Source organism: Corvus kubaryi, unplaced genomic scaffold (genome assembly GCF_017639235.1).
Source record: "Corvus kubaryi isolate FWS band 111438036 unplaced genomic scaffold, C.kubaryi_AGA036_p1.0 137, whole genome shotgun sequence".
NCBI lineage: Eukaryota > Metazoa > Chordata > Aves > Passeriformes > Corvidae > Corvus > Corvus kubaryi.
The window spans coordinates 16,419,805-16,438,015 of record NW_024580671.1 but is presented as its reverse complement, the minus strand read 5'-3'; the positions used below and the strand labels follow the sequence as shown (position 1 = coordinate 16,438,015).

The 18,211-nt window shown below is 36.1% G+C and overlaps 1 protein-coding gene across 5 annotated transcripts in view; it reads left to right on the top strand.

Moving 5' to 3' along the window:
* IMMP2L (inner mitochondrial membrane peptidase subunit 2) overlaps nt 1-18,211 on the top strand; it is a 427,594-nt gene that overhangs the window by 107,774 nt on the left and 301,609 nt on the right. Inside the window, exons 4-5 of one of the 5 annotated variants that reach the window (XM_042018037.1) lie at nt 12,157-12,200; nt 12,293-12,386. The exons of the other annotated variants lie outside the window; for them this stretch is intronic. Of the exons in view, the coding sequence (XP_041873971.1) occupies nt 12,157-12,200; nt 12,293-12,312 (64 nt within the window). The 3' untranslated portion in view covers nt 12,313-12,386. Of the gene's footprint in view, nt 1-12,156; nt 12,201-12,292; nt 12,387-18,211 lie in introns of those variants that run through there. 5 annotated transcript variants of the gene reach the window in all.

Below are 18,211 nucleotides of genomic sequence, written 5' to 3'. Positions count from 1 at the left end.
ACACATACGCATTAATGCTGTGTGCTGGATTTTGACTTCTTGTCTACAGTGATAGCCTCTCACCCACATGTCTCTCAGATGTTCCTCCAAGTAGAATTAACACAATGTCAGGAATGGTTTAACCTGTCCTTAAAAATTTCCAGTGATGAAGACTCTGTAGGCTCCAGGAGCAATGTGTTTTCTTTTTGATGACTGTAGTATGATATGGTATCCATAAAAGTATGTATATTTCAATAATTTGTTCTTGTAACAGTGGAAGCACTGGAATGCTCTGATTTGATCACACCATCACAGTGTTGACCAACATAAATTAATTTTCATGTCAAATTTCTGGAACACCACCAAATGAAGGGCCTCTGATATGAGCAGTGATTGTTCCTACTCTGAGATCTGCTTACTGTTTTCCTTGTAACAGGAAACAACCTCCCATCAATCAAAGCTGCAAGCAAGAAAGTGTGATAGCGTGATCTTTTCAAGATATTAAAATCCTTTACAGGTGATGTGTGTACTTAGTACTATGGCTCTGGATTAATCTTGACATGCCATCATCCTGTACAGGTACATCCTAAGAATGTAGGTCCTAAATAGCCTAGGAACGAATGTAAAGGGAAATGGTTAGAGATGTGGGAAAACTCTAACAGATGAAACTACTGGGGCAGTGCATTTTTCAATAAGCAAGGACTTCTGCTTATTAGAGAGATGGAGAGATATAAGATATTATGAAAAGACATAAGCTTCATATTGGTCTGGAGAAGAAAGAAAGATGAAGCCTGATCCAGAAACTGACATTTCAGCAGAATTGGGTGGTTTCTAAGATTAAAATGAACTGAATCGGGTTAAGAAAGGGACTCAAGAACTCAAGAACAGAACTTTCATTATTTAAGACACACATGAACAATACCTTCTTCTGGAAGAATTATGTTAATATGATAGTTGTCTAAAGAAACAGGCTAATCAAATTGACATTAGTGTTTGAAATAATAGAAAGTTACTGCGGTGTCTTTGTGTTTGTTTACAGACCACAGTTAAATATTGAGAACAAAATAACCATTAAAACTAAACAAGTTTTCTTTTCTCACCAAAAAAAGTTATTGTTTATGAAAGAAATATGGAAAAATAAGAATTACATGCAAATACAAGCTTGTGTTTTAGTTGCTGTCTATTATTGTGTGGAAAGAATATCAAGCTATTTAGTAATTGCAAGCTAGTGCTGGGCTACATAAGCAACAGCACAGAGGGATGAGGCATTAACTTTGCTTGCGGCTTTTGCTAGTAATTGGTGCTAGGACTAGTTTTCATACTTGGCAAACTCAAGTTGTGTTCTGAAAAAGTAGTATGTAGACTTGTGAAGACAATTTTCTGTGTGTCTTTTCACCCTGTTTTTCTGTCGTCTCCCCACCTTTGCCCCAGGTTATTATCTGGTGTACTTCTGTTTCCAGCTCCCAGCAAGACAAGCTACTGTTAGTTTCTCTAACTTTCCTAGGTGCCTTTGGTAAAGCTATTGAAAGTACAGGAGAGATATTCTGCTTGGTTTTGGTTCTCATGCTGAACCTCTGCATCATCAAATACCAGGCATGGGGAGCAACTGAACAAAGAAGATTGAATGCTTGATAGCCCTGAAGTGGATCCTGATACTAATAACCTAGCATGATACACATAGTCTTCAGTGTATTATTTAAAGAAAATACTGAATCAAGGACTGATTTCTGGCATTATTAGTTTAATTTTGAGAGTCAATAAAGCTGGTAAACATGCCCAGGTTTCCTTTGGGAGTAGATGAACCATGCTGGCTCTATGTGGGGATTGAATGTGCTCAGTATAAGCAAGGTTGTCAAAGGGTAAAGTAGGTGACCTCAACAGAGTATAAGCAAAAAGCAGTCTGCAAACGTTTGTTACTTTTTAAGTAGGGTTTTGTGAGCTCAGAAGACATTATATATTCATAGTAATTCTGGACAGATTTGAAGATCTGGTTCAAAAGGAAAGGTCATTTAAATTTCTCAGTGAAATCATTGTAAGAACATCATAGTATTGGCAGAATAATATATTCTACCTCTACCTGGTTTCCAATAAGAGTTGAGCAATTTTAGTTGGAAACGTAAAGAAAAAAATCAGCTTTTAATAGATGTTCAGCGGGGAAAATTCTGGTCTGAATAGCAGACACTGTAAAAGCTGATGCTTACCACTAAGGTGTCACTGTGCATGCTGTCTGTAATGATCCCAAGGAAAAAGTAATTTAGGTATCAAAACAGGGAAGAAATATTTCAGATGACCTGTTTTTTGTAGAGGCTAATCAAACAAATTAAAACAATTTACAAGCTAATTATAGTCCCTTCACAGCAGCAAATGATACTGTGTTAGTTCTTCAGGCAACTCTCATCAGTTTGGAGCAGGATATTTAAAAGAGTGACAATTCTGAGTTGATATCTGTGGTTAATCACTTGTCTGCTGCTTGCTGGGCTTGAAGAGTACAGCTATCAACCACACGTACTTTTGGACATAGTTTGGGACACAGTTTAAACAAATATTTGATTCATTGCAGTCTGTTTTATAAATTCAGGGGTGAAATACCTTCACTGACAAGTGCTACATTGCATCAATTTGAGTTTAGCATTTCAGGAAACTAGCACAGGATATTTAAAGCCCATTTAGCTGAGTGCTTCTTATCAATTTAAATACTTCTGCTTGTTTGTTTGTTTCTGTTCTTTTCTATATTTCATTTGCAAAAAATAATATTATTTGCATTGTAAGCTCTCTGGGCAGAGACAGATCTGCCACTGTTGAGAGTTTTGCATAGTAACCCTTTTGGAGCTTGCTCATTATCATTATCCTTCTATTCATGCAATTTGATACATTCAGAAAAGCTATCACAAATACATCAGGTCTATTTTACTCCCTTGTCTTAAAATGTAACATTATAAATCACATGTAATACTAATTTTCACTTGACCTTTATTTGTTAAATAGATTACTTTCTAAAATGGTTTGGAGTGAGTGCTATTTCTAAATGAAATATTTTAAGTCATCGTTCTTCTGAATTGCATTTGAATTTGCTGGCCAAATGGATAAAGATAGATGATGTGGAAGATGATATTTTAATGTGGCCTTGTCTATTGACCTATTTGACCTATCTGATGTCTCTGAAATAGGTATAGGTCCAGTTTAGAAAGATATTATGCAACAATCTTTTCAAGAGCATGGGTTAGAGACAGTATGGTGCCTTTAAAACCTGCTGCAAATATGTCAGGGAGTGAGATCATAATTTTGACATGGCTGTATGGCTATGCAATGAAATCTAAGACTTTCTTTTTAAAAAAATTAAAAATTTTAACCTGTTTCTTGTAGTATAAACTAATATTGCTAATTGAGGAGGAGAAATAGATGAATGTAAATGCAGTGTTTGTGATTGCTTAATTTTCTACTGGGACGCGTGTTGTCTTGTAACTAGAAAATTAAAATGATACAAAGTTTTAGAATTCATCAGAATCAAATAGAACAAGTATCAGAAATTTTAGTAAACAGGGATGTTGAGCTTTCGATGGGATACCCTTCCTTCTCGAACTGGGGTAAGAGAGCAGAGGAGGCTGCTGTTCTGCTACGTTTTTTATTTCATAGTCTCGTAGCTTTCTTGAAGGCAGAGTTCAAGGGTAAGGCCAAGCAGCAACAGCAAACAGCAGGCAGAAAACAGGTGCTTCTTCTAATTCTAGTTTCTTCTATTTTCTAATTCTTTTCTTACAGAAGTGTGGATTATATTTGTTAATTTACCAGTAAGATTAACACACAATTCTAGTTTTCCTTTTCTTAACCTATCCTGGTTTAATTCTAACAGTTGTAAGTCTTACACAAGTATTACATAGGTATTACACAGATCTGCATATACAGTTTCTATCAGTTCTTATTGTGAACACTCTATCTAAAAAATGTGAGCAGTATAGTTCTAATCTATATATTGTCTAAAGTAAAAGAATTCTGTAAAAAGGTAACACTGCTGCAGCAAGAACTGTGTTTTAAGGTCTCTTTGCTGCAGCTTTTCAATGTTCAAGGCACTTAATTATATTTCTACAAAAAGTTAAAAATCTATATTTCTATATATAGTCACACTTTGGTGTGACTTCATGTATCTCAGCTTATCCAAAGGTTTTAATTCAATCCCTGTGCTTTGGCTTTTCTCTGGGCCTGAGTCTAACACAGAGAAACCCATTTTTTCATCTGATGTCAGAGATACTGATACCTATTAGTATTTGTATGATCTCTAAATGTGACTTTGGTATTATGTAGTCCTGCTTTCTAATCTGCACCTGCTTGTGTTCATCCACCTGGCTAGGTGCAAGGTGCTGAGATCTATGGCTGTGCCAAATATAGCTGATGTTTAACACATGTTTGTGCCCTTATATGGGTCTCTGCTTAGTCATATTTTTCTACCATATGTCTTAGTCTTCAATGAAAAAGTACTTTGCCAGTTTGCTGGGTTTTTTCTTAACAGATAGTAGACTAAAACTTTGGTAACTGTTACATGAAGAATGAACCTTCTTTTACAGAGCTTTTTGGTTCCTGCTTATCTTCCAACTTCTCTATATTAAATTTTCTATTTCTGCTAGTTTTATCATCTGTAACCACAATTTTATAACCTCTGAATTTATATAATTAGAAGTGAGTCAAGACTTTTGAGAGAAAGAAATTTCAGTTTCATAATCATTACGGAGTGCATTTTGGATGGGAGAGAGAGAGCTAAGAAGGCTAATTTAAGGGGGTTCAGGATACAAGAGAAGCTGTAGCTTCTGAAGGACTGGAAATAGCCCTATTTTTCTCTGGCTTCCTCTCTTTCCTGCTGCTCAAATTCGTTTGTCTTGTTCAGTCTTCATTCCTGGTTGGCATCAGAAGAAGCATGACCAGCAGGTTGAGGGAGGTGATTTTGTCCCTCTATTCTGCTTTGGTGAGACCTCACCTGAAGTGCTGGAAGTGCTGCATCCAGCTCTGGTGCACCCAGTGTAAGATGGACATGTAATTGTTGGAGTGAGTCCTGAGGAGGGCCACAAAGATGATCAGATGGCTGGAGCACCTCTCCTATGAAGACAGTCTGAAAGAGCTGGGATCACTCAGCTTGAAGGAGGCTCCAGGGAGACCTTATTGCAGCCTTTCAATCCCCCTAAAGGGGATTTTAAAAAATGAGAACAAACTTTTTAGCAGGGCGTGTTACAATAGGGCAAGGTGTAACAGTTTTTTAACTCGAGGAGGGTTGATTTAGATTAGATATAAGAAGGAAGTTTTTTACAATGAGTCTGATGAAACACTTGCACAGGTTGCCCAGAGAGGTGATAAATGCCTCATCCTGGAAACATTCAAGGTCAGTTTGGGTGGGGCTTTGAGCAACTGATCTGGCTGAAGATGTCCCTACTCATTGCAGGGGGATTGGACTAGAAGACCTTTAGGTCCCTTCGAACTCAAACTATTCTATGATTCTATGATCCTTTTGGTATTGAGAATCTGTGACACACCCTATGTTGTTTTCAACAGTATTCATTAAGTAATAGCATTTTTATGTTTTTTCCGAAGATGTAGGTTGTTTTGCTAGTCTGCTGTAGTGGGTGATAAGAAGGAGAAGGAAATGGAGAGGCCAAGTCATGCTCTTTCTGTGTAGAATCACTTGGTCATAAAAGCTACAGAGCTAATACAGTAGCCAGATTATCTTGTCCACTTTGTCAAGTGGGTGTTTTCAAAAGAAGAAAAACTGTCAATTATGGTAATGCAAGCTTAAAGGTGACTGACTAAAGATGTACACAGAACTTCACTACTTCTAGTGATCAAGTGCTCCTTTCTGCCTCTAATTACAAATATTTTTTACCATAAATCTGATTATATTTGGCATGCTTTTGAGCAGATTCGTTTGAGAGATTAATGTGAACAGATGGTAAGGTGAGCATCACAGCAAGCACCTAAAATATGGACCATGGCTTCAAGGTCTCTTTTGTTCCAGGAAAGGACAATACAGGTGCTGTATAATTGTGATACAAAACACAATAGTATGCAGATTTCTTTAGAAAAGGAAAAATCTTGGTTTGTGCAGCTGTTTGAAGTTGAATGGCTGTGGTGGAAATTAATTTACATAATGATTTCATAGGTTAAAATATTAGCAGTCCTATAAATGACTGAAATACCTGTTCATTAATGCAGACCATTTATGCGGTTGTTAAAAGTGTCTAATACAATCTTTAGACAGAAATACAGACTGAAGAAATTGTGTGTGAAAATAAAGCACTTTTTGATATAACTGTGGTGTTTCTGTTATTTTAAGGAAAACATTGAATCTCCTCCATCATTTTGTGTAATTGATCATTGCAAAACAAAAACTCTTCCTACTACCCATCTGAATGCACTTGAAGTCGTGATTTTTCCTTTTCATTATTGATTATTGAGTGGATAATAGAATTAATGAATGAATGGGTAAATATCATATGCTTTTGGACAAGCAAACATGGCTGTTGTAAAAGGAAATTTTTAGTTTTGGATATCTGGTGCTGCTTTGAGAGAATTGGTTGCTATGTGAATCCTGTTAATAAATACATGTGGCCCAAATTTATAAAGGATGCTAACTCTGGTACTTTACTGGAGGTTATAAAGCAAAATATTTATTGTGTTTAAGTTTGCAAGGATAAATACTTGATTAAAATGTGTGATGCTTTGATCAGTGAAGAATGGTTTCCCGTGAAGTTTGCAATATCTTTATTGAACATAGGCTTTTCAATATATTCATAAATAATATGGAAAAAACCCAGTAATTGACACTGATATGTGTCAATTTGGTGTTGACTTACTAACTTACTCTGGGTAGGTAAGGTAGCACCAACAATGAAAATTTGCCAGGGGACTTTACTGAATTGAGTGTATGGTAAATAGAATGAAAATCATAGTTGAATTTAAGGTGGTGTACATGGCAGAAAAAAGGAATCCTGTCTCTGTATCTAAAATTATGGGTTTCAGTTGACAGCTATCACATGGTAATGAAAGCATGAGATTATGACATACAAATCTTTGAAAACGAGATGTTAAATAGCAGACAAAAAGCAAAGCAAGTGGTATGAATTCACAAGAAAATAACAAAGTAGAAGTCAGAGGATGTAAGATTGTATATATCCATATATATGTATATATCCATATCCTACATATTGATGAATGTCTGTGGCTTTAGGTACTATATTCAAAATGATATGGTAAAACATTAAAGTGCTCACATTGGGTTAGACCAGTGGCCAAAAGCATATCAGCATGAATGATATTTCCATTCTTCGTACAGTTTTGCGTAAGCATATAGGAAAACTTGATCTCCAGATACCTTTCTTGTGCTAGTCAAGCAGTGTGAAGGGAGTGAGATCTGCCAGGAATACTTCGGGCTTAGGCTGTTAGCAAATTGTACGAATCAGGCAGTCTAAAGGAAGTGAAAATTTATTGTAAATGCCTGTCACAGGATTTTGGTAGAAATCTGTTGAAAATTAAGGGAAAATTTTGGGAGTAAGACAGTTTTTTTTGACCACAAAAGCTGCAAGGACTGTGTGTTTTACAAAGATTGTTACCTCTCTTGTGCCTGATAAAGTTGTATGAAAGATCCAAGTGTACATAGAATCATAGAATGGTTTGGATTTTAAGGCACCTTAAAGAACTTCTAGTTCCAATCCCCCTGCCATGGGCAGGGACACCTTTCACTAGACCAGGCTGCTCAAAACCCCATCCAGCCTGGCCTTGAAACTTACAGGCATTCACAACTTTCCTGGGCAACTTGTTCCAGTGTCTCACTATCCTCACCATCAAAGACTTCTTCCTCATATCTGCTCTGATCTTTCTGTTTAAAGCCATTAACCCTTGTCCAGTCCTCGTAAAAATTTACATGCCCTCATAAAAATTTCTCTCTAGCTTGTCTGTAGGCCCCCTCCAGGTACTGGAAGGCATGAGATCTCCCCAAAGTCTTCTCTTCTCCAGGCTGAACAACCCCTCAGTCTGTCTTCATAGGAGAGGTGCTCCAGCCATCTGGTTGTCTTTGTAGCCCTTCTCTGGAATTGCTCCAACAATGACACTGGTATTCTGTGAGACTGGACAGTACTGGCAACACTACTGTAAGTGCAGTAGTATGATTTACATATCATAGCAAAGAATTTCTTGGCCACCTTTTATACTAAACTTAGCTTCTGTCACATATCAAAGTTTTTCCAAACTTCACAGTCTTGGGCTGTAAATCATATTGCTTCAAAACAAAATTTACTAACAGATGAATAGTTTATTCATTAGAATTGCATCTTTTAAGGAAATGATACTATGTGTGACTGTTTCTGGAAGAGGTTCTGAAAAACTAAATGCTTGGAAAATGAAACATTTAGATTTTTGTATCCAAACAATTTAGCTAAATTTACTTTAAGTGTAAAAACAAGTCCAAATTAAACCCATCAGCCAATTTTCACTTTCCTGCACTCTACAAATTACTAAGCTCTGCTATATGCCAGACATAAACATTCATGCTAATTCTTTCATTACTCTATTTGCTATCCAAAGAAAAGAAATAATGGGTAGAAATCCTATTTCTACTTGTCAATAGTCTGAGCTCAACATTGCTGTAGATTTTTATCTGTTGATCTTGATGTGAGGCAATAAAAAGATTCATTCTAAACTTTTCCATCTTGCCAGACAATTTCAAATGACACCAGAATCTCTTGGTCTCTGATGGCTGTGTTCCTGGAATATTCAAAAATACATAGTTAACAACAGATGCCAAAAATATTTTGCTGTGTCATATTTGGTTCTGAAGGAGAGGGTATGTGTTCTGTCAGTGTGAGTAACAACTAATTAGACACTCTTAGAAGTGAGCAGAATACAATTATAGTTAAAGACTGACAAGGACTTTTAGTACTACATATGTTGGTTTTTGAGAAAATGAAATTTAAGTTTCTCATTAGGCACATTGCACCGTAGCCTGGAAATATTCATAATGGTTTTTCCATCCTGTTGAATTTTCCACAGCATATGAAGCAACTAAATTATGAAGAGATGTAAAGAAATTCTCTAGAAAACTAGAGAATAGAACATCATGTATTAACTCACAAAGTCTAAATTAAGTATTGAAGATGAACTTAAAATGCATGACCAAATCATAACCAGTAATCATAACAAGTTACGAGTTATTTTTGAGATCAAGTGGCATCAGTTAATGTAACACTGCAGTCTTCAGGTTTTTCAGATTTTTCAGTATTAAATTAGAAGAGAGATTGTTCTCCAGCAAAAGTATTTTACATTTTTTGCTCACTGTACAGTTGTATTACTTAGATGAATGTGAGCTTTACTGCCTTTTGAATGTACTGCCTTCTCAGTAGTGCTGGGACCATAAGTTTACTTTTTAAAAGGTATTTAACAGGACTGTATAGCCACATGCAAGTGTCTGTTCCTTGGAAAATAAAGAGACAGCGTGATGGTCCTTGAATACTTTTGTATATACTGTGAGCTTTTGAAAGATTTGGAAGCAAAATCGCCTTCATTAATTTTTCAAGAAGGAATTGCAGAATGGGAAGTACTGCATATAGTCTTTTTTCATGACTGCCAGTGGATAAGTGGGCAGTTACAGCTTCCAATGCCAGCTTTATTTTGATACCTATAATTTAGCAAGGGTTTGGCTAATGGATGTAGTAGAGCTCACATCCTCTTTTTCTGTCTCATCATTTCCATAGTTATCTGTCTCCAAACATGGTTGATTTTGGATGTGCCTCTTTCACCTTGTTTTCCATCTAAATGCATATATAGCCAATGTCATTAAAGTAAAATACGTTTAAAATTTGTGACTGTTTTCCAAACAGCTTTTTCAGGCAGGGAAGCACTGTGATCTTGCACAAGTGGTACTGAGATATGAGGGGGGGTGGGGGGTGGGGGGGTGGAAATCCTAGGTTACAAAAGAGACAAGTTTGAGACAGCTCTCAAAGTCCACCTGGAATCCCAGCATACCCAGCACCCTTGCTTATGGGCTTTAATTATCTTGTTTCAAAATTGTGTATGACAGATGAGCTATCATTGTATAAATAACCAAGGTCTATCTAACCTCAGGTTGGAATAAACCTGGAAAGTTGTATATATAAATCAAAATATTAGAGATTGGTAATGATGGTAAAGCTGCTGAAACTATAGTGGTGTGAATAGGTAACACAGTCATTCTATCAGGCTTACTTTTGTGTGCAAGGATTATGTACTTTCTGGATCTGTACTGTGGAGTGTCTCTACAGGGAAGCTGATATTTCTTTCCAGGAAATCTGAGGGTTGTCTGTAGTAAACTTCGTGAAAGGAACTTACTCAGGAAGAAAAGAATATAGTCCCTTCCTTCCACTTGTCACTTTATAGTCAAGAAAGGTAGCACCAGAATTAATGTAGATAAATTAATCTTGGAATATAATGCGATAAGTGTGGAAAAAAGCTATCAGATCATTTACTCCATACAACTTGGCTGAAATCAATGCAGTTTGCTTATTATATCTGTGCAGATCATCATTAATTATAAATACTAAGTGCCTGATCTTCCAAAAGGGATTTATCAAAGCATGTAAATGAAAAATATCAAGGTTACTGTCTTTGTTCATAAGCTTCCTTAAAATGTTTTCATATACGGTCAGCAATATTTTTTGACCTTGGATAGTGGATAGTGAATTTTGTTGCTAACAATTCATTTGGAGAGATAGCTTTGATTCTTGTGAGAATTATTGGGAGGCTAAAACCTAAGCATATTTTCCCTAGTGTGACCAGATTGAAATAAACTGGAAGAATGCCAGGTTTATTTCTGATGTACCTCAAATTTAGAATATCAACATGCATGAAGAACAATTTTGTCCCTTGGTTTTTGTGTATGAAACTAAATGTCAAGCAAAGCTACAAATGATACAGTGAAGTGGTTTACATATTGATGGAGTCTTTAATGTGTCTCTGAAGAATTTAAACAATAAGTGGCTGTAGTGTTTCTATTGGGAATCAAGCAAGAAAAACCTTTCTGTTCTGTTCCTAGGGCTTGAATTAAATGTGTGTTTGTTTTAAAACTGTTTTTTGACTCCAGTGTTTTTGAAGAGTTGTTAAGAAAATGAGAGCTGTGGTGTACTTGAACAACCTCATCTTGGATTCCTGAGATTTAGCTATATCAGTTATTTATTTCTATTTGTTAATTGCAACATAACAGCAGTTTTAATTTAGAATGCTTGTTAGTGACAGTCTGTCAGTCCTTTGAAGGATAGTAGATAATCTGTGTCCTGCAAAGGGATTAGCAAATGCCACTCTGGGAATTAAATAATTATTTTAGTGTAAATGAGTCCAAAATAAACCTGTCCAAAACCCAAAATAGGTTAGAAATATGGAAATAAATCCAAAGCTATTGCTTTTGGCTATTAGCTCTGCTCATCAACCCAATGTTTTAAACTCAGAGGCTCATATGTAAAGGTTTTTAACATTTTGTGGAAGAAACATTATGTGAAGGACTTTCCAAATAAACGGCGCCTACATAGGAGAGAATGACCTCATCTAAAACCAAACTGTTGACATTTAACATCAAGAAGATTGCAAGAAAGTTTTTAAGTTGAAGAGCTGTAAGAAAGCTGTGAAGTATAGAAGAGAATGTGGTTTAGGATGACATTCTTACAGTTGAAGATACTGAAATTATCCTAAGTGCAGTATAGCTTAGAGAATGAAATCAATTTAAAAGGAAATAAAATATAATGGGTTGCCCTTTAAAAAGGGGCACTTTAAAAAAAAAAACCAAACGAGGGCATGAAATCAATAGTATACCAACTTCCATACAAATTTAGGAAGCTGAAAAAATGAGAGAAAATGGCTAGCTCTAGATCTGCCCAAATTTTAGTGGAAGTTCAGCTATATGATGCTGTAATAGCAGAATCAAAAACATACAGACAAGAGAAAACAAACCATGTCACTGTTGGAATAATGCTGTCTTTTACAGAGTTTACAAGCAAATTACTAGTGACTGGCTCAGGGAGTAGAACAGTGGAACTTTGTCAGGAAACAAGGTTCTATTATACAGGATTTAAAAGCAAAAGGCCCATTGGGCATGTGAAATAGAGATTGTATCTGGAAGGACTATAAGCCTGGGTTTCATCTGGCCAAATGAAGGTGTCTAAATTTAAGTTCGTTTTTCAGACTTCTCTCCCTTGCAGTCAGTGGAGATAAATGGGCATTCCCAGGTGAGTAAACCGTCTCATTTTGAAACAGACATCTAAAATAAGTTACATAAATTGGGTACTAAAAGTGACCAGTTTCTCTCTATTCACCACAGAACATAAGGGAACTAGCTGAGATACAGACACCTCCAAAGCAGACGACATGAATCCTTCCTGAAATGGCAGTGAAAGTAGGCCATGCAGATCTCGAAGTTTTTTATGTGCCAGGACAGAAACTAAGGAAAACAAATCATTCAAATTGACAGGAAACATAAATGAGTTTATTTTGCTTTTCATGTCTTGTTTTGTTTTGTGTTGTTAGTTTTGTCTGGTTTTTTTTATTTTGTTTGTTTGTTCATTTTCTTTTAAGTTTAGAAAAATCTCTATGAGCAACTGAAGAATTTTTAAGAAATTGAAAACTGGGGAGTAGTTTATATTATGCTGTTCAGTCTTTTTTGGATTTGATACATATTACAGCTGAAGCAATCCATTTATTCATGTTATTTTAAAAACTTGAAGATTTTTAATATGTAAGAAAAATTGAGGGAAAGTGTAGTTTCCATAACAGGAAGACGATCTTAAAAAAACAAGTATTCATGCATTTTTTTCTTACTGTACTAATGGAAATATATAATGCAGACTGGCATAAAAAGACGTAAAGAGGTTTTAATTTAGAATGAATTTAATCCCTGGGCTGAAAAAGAGATACAAAACTTGAAAGAATTTGCCTCATAGAATAACTTGAGAATTGCTTCAGTAAAATCACTGAAAGAACAAGCTTTTGTTGGAGAAAAGATTGTGATTGTATTAAAATTGAATATTTCTCCACCCTTTGAAATCTGTGCTGCTTGAACTATTGTTGAGTAAGGCACTGGCTTATTTAAATTGGTATTATTACCTGTAGTGAGACACTGTGAAAGAGGAATGTGTAATTAACACATAACTTAAATCAGTCTATTTTGCAAAATGGCAAGTCTTTTTATTTATTTATTTATTTATTTTTACATAATAAGAATTTACTGTTTATTACAGTGAGCAAATTCCTTTCACTTTTTTTTATTCAGTGAAAAAACTGCATATCTCGGTGGGTGTTTGATTTGTTAGGTCATGCTTGTTGTAATCATGAGAAGAGTTTTTCCACCTTTATGAAGTCTCTGGAGAGTTTTCTGGTAACTTCATAGGCAGAGAACTGCTTTCGTACTCTGATCAGCCTGAGCTCTCCTTACTCATTGACGCTTTCTTTATGTGTGGGGCTACAGTTTTGGCCATAATGAGGCCATTTTCTTATGCAACTGCTTTCGTCAGTTCTTGTACATAAGATGAGCTGTCTAGAGAAGAACTCTTTAGGTAAGTGGTAGTAGGAAAGACAGATGTATTGACTAATTTTGAAGTTTCATATATAATTGAAGCATATTTATTTTACAAAACTGTTAAAAAAAAATGCCACTTAGATTATTTTTGCTTTTCATTGAATGGAAGATGTATCTTCTTATTTGAAGAATCCACAACAAATTTAGAAAACACCAGATGAGATAAGAAGTCCTCATTGATGGAGAACTAGCCAATTTCTAGATAAGCATAGTGAGTGATTTGCGTGGTTGCAACAAAGTGTCAATATGTGAGACTCATCCGTTATCTAGTCTGTAAGTTACTGTGTATTCTGACAGTCCTCCCTGAAGACAGATTTGTTTTACTTTGCATACAATAAGTTGTTTCCATAACTGTTACTTCAGAGAATTTTGTCATCTGTGAAATAGCTTTCTCATGTAGGTTTTGCTGTATATTTCCTGATTAAAACTGCATAGAAAAGACAACTAATAAGACTATTTAAAACTGAATATATATATGAAGAAGAAAATGAAAATCTTTTAAGTTGCAGTTTCCAAAAAGAGTATTTTCTATCCTGTAGTTTTGTGTTGTAGTTTAAATGTTGTAAACCAAAAAGACACTAATATTAATCTGTCAGAAAGTTCAGTGAAACATTGATTTGACAATATCCTATTCAATGCTGTCCTGCAGTACATTTCAACTGTATATGCATTTGGTCTGCAGTAATGAATGCAAATATGAGCTAGAGAAAATATTTAGACTAACCTTTAAATCTCCCCTTCTCCCTGCTTTGTTAGATATTATTTCAGATTAAAATATTTGTTGTTGATGTGAAATAGCAGTCCTACAAGAAAGGATGACTTTATGCTAAAGTCATCCTTTAAAGGTAGCTAGAGAGAGGCAGGACATAAAAACCTGGGAAGCAACTGTATTTAGTCATATCTGTGTAAATTATTCCAGATCTGTTAATTACTGCTAATTGTGGGATTTTTGTTAGTGCTATGTTTTTTTAAGTTAGGGTTACTGAAAGATGTTACGTACTGCAAATTTCTGTGACATCATTTATATTATTCTGTTGTATTATGTCAGCTGTATGAGTGCTACCAAAGCTAAAATAAATCCTGAGATTAGCAGTCCAGAGATTGACTCGAATCTGCACAGATTATGGCTAGAAATGAACTTTCTTGGGAAATAGCTCAGAACTGACATTTGAGGCAGCAAGACAAAAACAAGTGCTAAGGACAATGAATTAGGTGTGTCATAAATGCAGCCTAAGAGCAAAGAATCTGGGTGAAAAGTAAGTGACAAGTGGAGTAAAAGGCTTTTCTGGGTTAGATGAACATGGATCAGAAATGGAATAGTATGACTGTAGCTTCATGCTATTTCCTTGGGTCTTGTCAGTGGTCAGGGAAAGTGACCAGTGACAGAAAAAGAGTGTAAAGATTGGTACCTGCCTCCTGCCCACTTAACCTTCGAGGAAGTTGGAACTGCAGTGAGGTCTCCCCTCAGTCTCCTCTTCTCCAGCCTGAACAGACCAAGTGCCCTCAGCCACTCACACGGCTTCCCCTCAAGGCCCTTCACCTTCCTTGTGGCCCTCCTTTGGACACTCCCTAATAGCTTTATATCTTTCTTGTATTAAGGCACCCAAAACTGCCCCCAGCACTCGAGGTGAGGCTGCCCTCTGTCCTGCACAGAGCAGAGCGGGATAATCCCCTCCCTTGCTCGGCTGGCAATGCTGTGCCTGATGCACCCCAGGACAAGCCTGGCCCTCCTGGATGCCAGGGCACTGCTGACTCATGTTCGACTTGCCACTGGCCAGGACCCCCTGGTCCCTTTCCACAGCTCTGCTCTTCAGCTTCTGGTTCCCCAGTCTGTCCGTGCATCCAGGGTTGCCCCATCCCAGGTGCAGAATCCGGCCCTTTCCCTTGTTGAACTTCATATGGTTGATGGTTGCCCTGTTCTTTAATTTGTTGAGGTCTCTGCAGGGCCTCCCTGCCTCTGAGAAAGACAACAGCTCCTCCCACTTTTGTATCATCTGCAAACTTGCCCTGTGTCCCTTCCAATCCTGTGTCCAAGTCTTTTATGAAGATGATGAAGAGCATAGGGCCAAGGATGGAGTCCTGTGGAACCCCACTAGTGAGAGTTCGTGAGCCTTATGTCACCCAATTCAGTGTAACCCCTTGTGCCTGACCCATGAGCCAGTTGCTCACCCATCACGTAACACAGTTATTCATCTAAGTGCTGGACATTTTCTCCAGAAGGGTGCAAGTTCTTCCAAATATAAAAATCAATATGTGTAGTAGGAAGTTTCAAACCAATATACAGTAAGTTTCTACACATTTTAAAATAGTACTTTTAGAAAAAAGTATCCTGATACCGCTAAATCTAAACCCTAAACAGGGTTCCATTTCTTCAGTATTTGTGTAAATTATATGCTATAGTGTAGTGTATGACAACTTTAAGTTTCATTCTTTGACTGAAATCCTCCAGTGAGTCTCACATTATTAATTAGACATGTATATCTAAACCAAAGGCAATTGTACACATTTTTGGCAATATATTCCTCGATTTAAACTGTCCTGACACATCTATTGACATTTTCCCTACAGCTAATATATATTGCTTATCAGTCTATGGTGTGTCTAGGAAATCCCATTTCACACATCACTTCTTACAATAATGATAGTCAAAAAATTTTGCATAATTGGCGAAACAAGAAACTATTAAGTTAAACCATCTTTTGTAGTGTTACTAAAATTGGTGGTCAGGTTCTTTGCTCCTTTACCTTTTCTGAGATTAGCTGCTCCATTTTACATACTCTTGCACTGTGTTAAATTTAGTGGTGTTAGTAATACTGATTTTATTTGCATAGTATATAAAGCAGATATTTTTCAAAGCATCAAAATAAGATATTATGTAGCTACTTGCAAACATAGATATATGTTTCTCATATGCAACTTATGTCAATTCTAAGAGTCCCATCTCTCTACTTTGGCTTCACTTAACTGCATTCTTTCCATACAATTTCCCACTTTCATTGTTCTTTCATTAGCACAGAAAATTCCCTCCCTTTTGCAAAGTTCAGTTATCTTTCTATGTCTTTTAAAGTTTTGAAGTTCTCAATTAAAAATACAATGCACCTCTTCTAATTCTGTAATAAAATTTTTTTATATGCTTGATAGAGGCTCTTCTTTTTATCTTCAGCTTTTGGACAAGCAGTCTGGTTACTCCCTTTTTATGTTTTGTTTATGGTGGGTTTGTTTTGTAAATAATTCTGCACTATTCTTTAGTAGGTGCTAATTTATCCTATTTCAAGTACAGATTCTCTAAATTGTTTAGTTCTCTAGTTTTGACCTTTTGCCTTTCTTCTATTTGAATGTTTGCAATAGCTATTGTCTCTTCTGCTTGGAAATATCTATTGAATTGTATTCTCAGTAGTTTCTTTTTTAATTAAGTATTTTTTCAGTACCTGAAAAGCAAATGCCACTTTTCAAAAGCACTGTCACTTTGCCTTTTTTGGTAGTATTTAAGAACTGGAATTTACGCCTTTGCTTTTAATTGGTGCACAATGGCTATTTTCTCTACTCATTTTCTGTGGACCTCTGTGGTTTTTCTGGAACCACTGGTTACTGTGTCTGAACAACTTCAGGTTTTTGCTACTCTAATTTCAAGTCTGAAGCAATGCCTCTCTTGTAATCTTGTCTAGTCTATCCCTGAATATTTTTGTTTACTCTTTGATGTGTGCTCATATTTGTTGACTGGTTTCATGCTCATATGAGTTTTGCATGGAGAAATGAAAAGTGTTGCTGTAGATATGGACAAGACAAGGAGCAGAAATTGACCCAAAATTATAATTAGTGACCAAAATTCCTTTCCAGTTTTTAATTTTCAGTGAATGTATTTGAAGTTAATTTTGAATAAAATCAAGCCAAGTGATAAAATATTGATTGATATGTCAATATGCCAATGTTACATGATTTTAGTGTTTTCACAGTAAATCCAATTTAAAATGTGAGCACTTTCAAATAGACTGCTTTAAAATAGCACACATAATAAAAGTTAAATATGAATAATTAGAAAAGCACATTTCCAGGGAGGTGCCTTGATGCCAAGGGCTGCCCCAGCTGGCCCCTGGATGCCCTGCTCCCTGGCTAGAGATAATGGGAAAAGCCTTGACTACCAGGCTGTGCCCTATGGAAGCCCCCAGTGCTTCTGGTGTCCTTGCCCACAGGAATCTGCTAGCACACACTGTACTCTGGTACTTTAAAAAATTTAATCTTAGCGTGTGTTTTACTTTTATATAAAACAAGAATCATTCTAGTTCTTTGAGTTCAACAAAATTTGCAATTAAACCATGTAAAGTAAATGGGGAAACAGTAATATGAGACAAAGTATGGATTTTAAGCCAACGAGTATATATTAATAAATCTGAAATAAAAAGTGCTCACTTTACAGATGAAGAAATTTAGATATGATTCAAAGGCCTTCTCTTTCAGAGAGTTCTCTGCTTTCAAAAATTGCTTTATCAATCATTTCTGTAAGTTAGCCTGTAAATCGGTGTGTAAATAGAGTGTTGTATCTGTTTCTCTCTTTTGTTTTCTTTTATACCCTGAACGAATCCTCTACAAGGCAGATTCATTTGTTGTTTAGTTGAAATGGAATGACTACAATTCCACAAACAAATTGTGCCTCAGTTAGGTGCACTT